This window comes from Ostrea edulis, chromosome 7, assembly GCF_947568905.1.
Source record: "Ostrea edulis chromosome 7, xbOstEdul1.1, whole genome shotgun sequence".
In the NCBI taxonomy this organism is placed as follows: domain Eukaryota; kingdom Metazoa; phylum Mollusca; class Bivalvia; order Ostreida; family Ostreidae; genus Ostrea; species Ostrea edulis.
Window position 1 is genome coordinate 66,939,279 of NC_079170.1, and position 2,464 is coordinate 66,941,742.

Genomic DNA, 2,464 nt, shown 5'->3' on the forward strand with positions numbered 1-2,464 from the left:
GTTTTTAACAAAAAATATGATGAAAAGAATTAAGGTCGAAGTTCATAAAATGGAAACTTTGTACTTTATATACATTGTACATATCCATCATTTTCTAATAATATGACGTTTTGCCATTATGTTCCACTAAATAGAATACATATTGCAATATTAAAACAAAACTCTTTATTGTTAATCTAAAATAATTAAATTTTTTGCATTCAAATATATTTGGTTGCTAAGCAACAGCACCTTATCAAATGTTTTCAAAAAGTACTACCCGTTTTTCCTCTGCAAGTTCAACGTATACGAATGTTCAAGTACTTACTTTCAATCACTAGATTTAAATGTACTTGCATCATATTTAACAAAAATGTTCTTATATTCAACCTCTTAAAACTTATTTCTAGACATCATTCTTGATACACTGTATTTGGTTGTTCTGATAGCGGCATGCATTGACCAATATCTGTCTATCGACTGGAGCTTCACAGCAAACATGTATAAGATAATGCACAAAAATCTGGAAAAAAGAGAATTTCTTAATACTTAGCCCTAAATACCAATGTATTGTCAGAGCTTTTGAATGCTCAATTGGCTCTGTAAATGTTTTCAATAGTCAAGGCCCTCTGAAAATTACTAGTATGCATTTAATTACTTATGAAATTTTATCAGAGGTAATTGTAGTACACATCTAATAAATGTGTTAGACGCACAGCAAGATTAATTTTGGTAAAGATAATCTTTTTATTATGCATTTTATTATTCGTTTTAAACTGGATATCAGTCACAATATCGGTACTTTAAAACTAGTAATACCTGTACAATTCCTCTTCAGTGAGAGGATGCGAATTTCCTTGGGAAGCATAATGACAATCCTTCCCTCGAGATATGACCATCTCAGCATAATGGTTGGTGGCAATACAGATGGAGAAAACCAAATCTTCTGTCAAAAACAGCTTCATAAAATCTGCAGTTCTCTGACTAATCGGGTCCCATATCTGAAAGGAAATTGTAAATAAAATCAGTATTGGCCACCTTACGTTATTTGTCAGCATTTAGAAAACTTGTCATACCTTGTAATTAGAAACAGATTGAGAATAATGATTTTCCGTTTTTTGTCTCTTTTTGTATGTATGCGATACCTAGTAATGCAGTAAAAAACGCATTTCAGTGTATCATGACGCCATGATTCCATTTGTAAATGTATTATCTGGATTTATTTATTATTATTTATTGTTAACCAAATGTATACAGATTTAACCCTATATTCAACCTCAAAGAGTCATACCAACTGAATGTCAAGTTGACACTCTGAATGAAATGCCATAGTTCTTGGATCAGGTGTCTCGGTGTCCTTCACATCAGCATCCTTCCATCGCATGTCTGGATTTGCCAGCAGACTGTCACTAGCGAACGATACCTGGGAACTCCCCACTAAATATTGGGATGTCAATACCCTTTTTAAAGATGAAAAGAAATTACAATTAAGAATTGTTGGTTTATGTTTTAAAGCAAAATATAAGTTTCATGGTAGCAAGGGACAGTTTCACACTTAAGTACAGCTCAAATTTATTTAAAGATAGAGATGTCCTGTATTTGAAGTGACATTTGGTAGGGGATTGCGTACTACATATGTTAGAAATGAATGGAATATTTTATTATACATTGCGAGTGTAGCAGAGTGCGTAATGAAAAAAAAAGATATGCATGATGTAGGTGTCAGCATTATTCCTAGCATATACAATGGGGGGGGGGGGGGATACTGAAGAAATTCAGGTTAAAACCTACAGGGTCCAGCGAAAATACTGCAACTCTGAGGGAAAGTATGTGACCCCAGATACAAAAGTAGAATTGAATTGGTTCTTCATGGTACACAGTGCCATAATTCCCCTTGCATGGTACTCTGATGGGGTGTGGATTTAGTCGAAATTAGAGAAAATCTAGGCAAGATGATAGCTCATAGCATACCAGTACCAGCATGTATGGAATACAAGTAATTTATGGTCATAAGCTACTCAGTGTATATAAAATACATGCATTTGGATAAAAGAGAAATCTATATATGATTTTTCATTACCCTGTCATAATCAGACTTTGATTGATGTTAGGTACATGTAACCCCCCCCCCCCTTCATATCGGTCCAAACACACATTTCGTTTATATTTCTGTTACAATATGAAGAAAATAATTCAAATTATGATAATAAATTTTATCATTACAATGACGTAATATGTGTTTTCCTAGCAGATTGTGTTTTCTTTTCATAGAAAGATAATTTTTAATAAACATGGAAAAATCCTGGAAAATAGCCCTCTAACCAGCGGCCATCAATGCCCAGTCTGATTAAAACCACCCCATCCCTCTTCTCATTGTACACTAAATCCATCCCCTTCTTACACTCGAGCGTCGTGTAAGGAGAGAATTCTGGAAAAGGGGGGGGGGGTGTTAATCAGACGGATTAATGCCGGACCAGGACAGATC

The 2,464-nt window shown here is 34.3% G+C and overlaps 1 protein-coding gene across 1 annotated transcript; it reads right to left on the minus strand.

Moving 5' to 3' along the window:
- Positions 1–205: 205 nt before the first annotated feature.
- Positions 206–1,814, minus strand: LOC130048437 (uncharacterized). Its single transcript, XM_056145145.1, has 3 exons — positions 1,271–1,814; positions 799–980; positions 206–502 (listed from the first exon to the last, which is right to left on the minus strand). Exons 1-3 carry the CDS (start codon positions 1,361–1,363, stop codon positions 373–375), a joined length of 405 nt encoding a protein of 134 aa, XP_056001120.1. The 5' UTR covers positions 1,364–1,814; the 3' UTR covers positions 206–372.
- Between the last annotated feature and the right edge of the window lie 650 nt (positions 1,815–2,464).

Bases quoted from the DNA above. Each gene is read 5' to 3' on its own strand.
- LOC130048437 (XM_056145145.1), bottom strand. From the start codon at position 1,363: ATGCGATGGAAGGATGCTGATGTGAAGGACACCGAGACACCTGATCCA. The intron at 981-1,270 runs GTATGACTCTTT...ATTTCCTTTCAG, and splicing joins GTCAACTTGACATTCAGTTG to ATATGGGACCCGATTAGTCA. The intron at 503-798 runs GTATTACTAGTT...TCTTTTTTCCAG, and splicing joins ACTGAAGAGGAATTGTACAG to ATTTTTGTGCATTATCTTAT.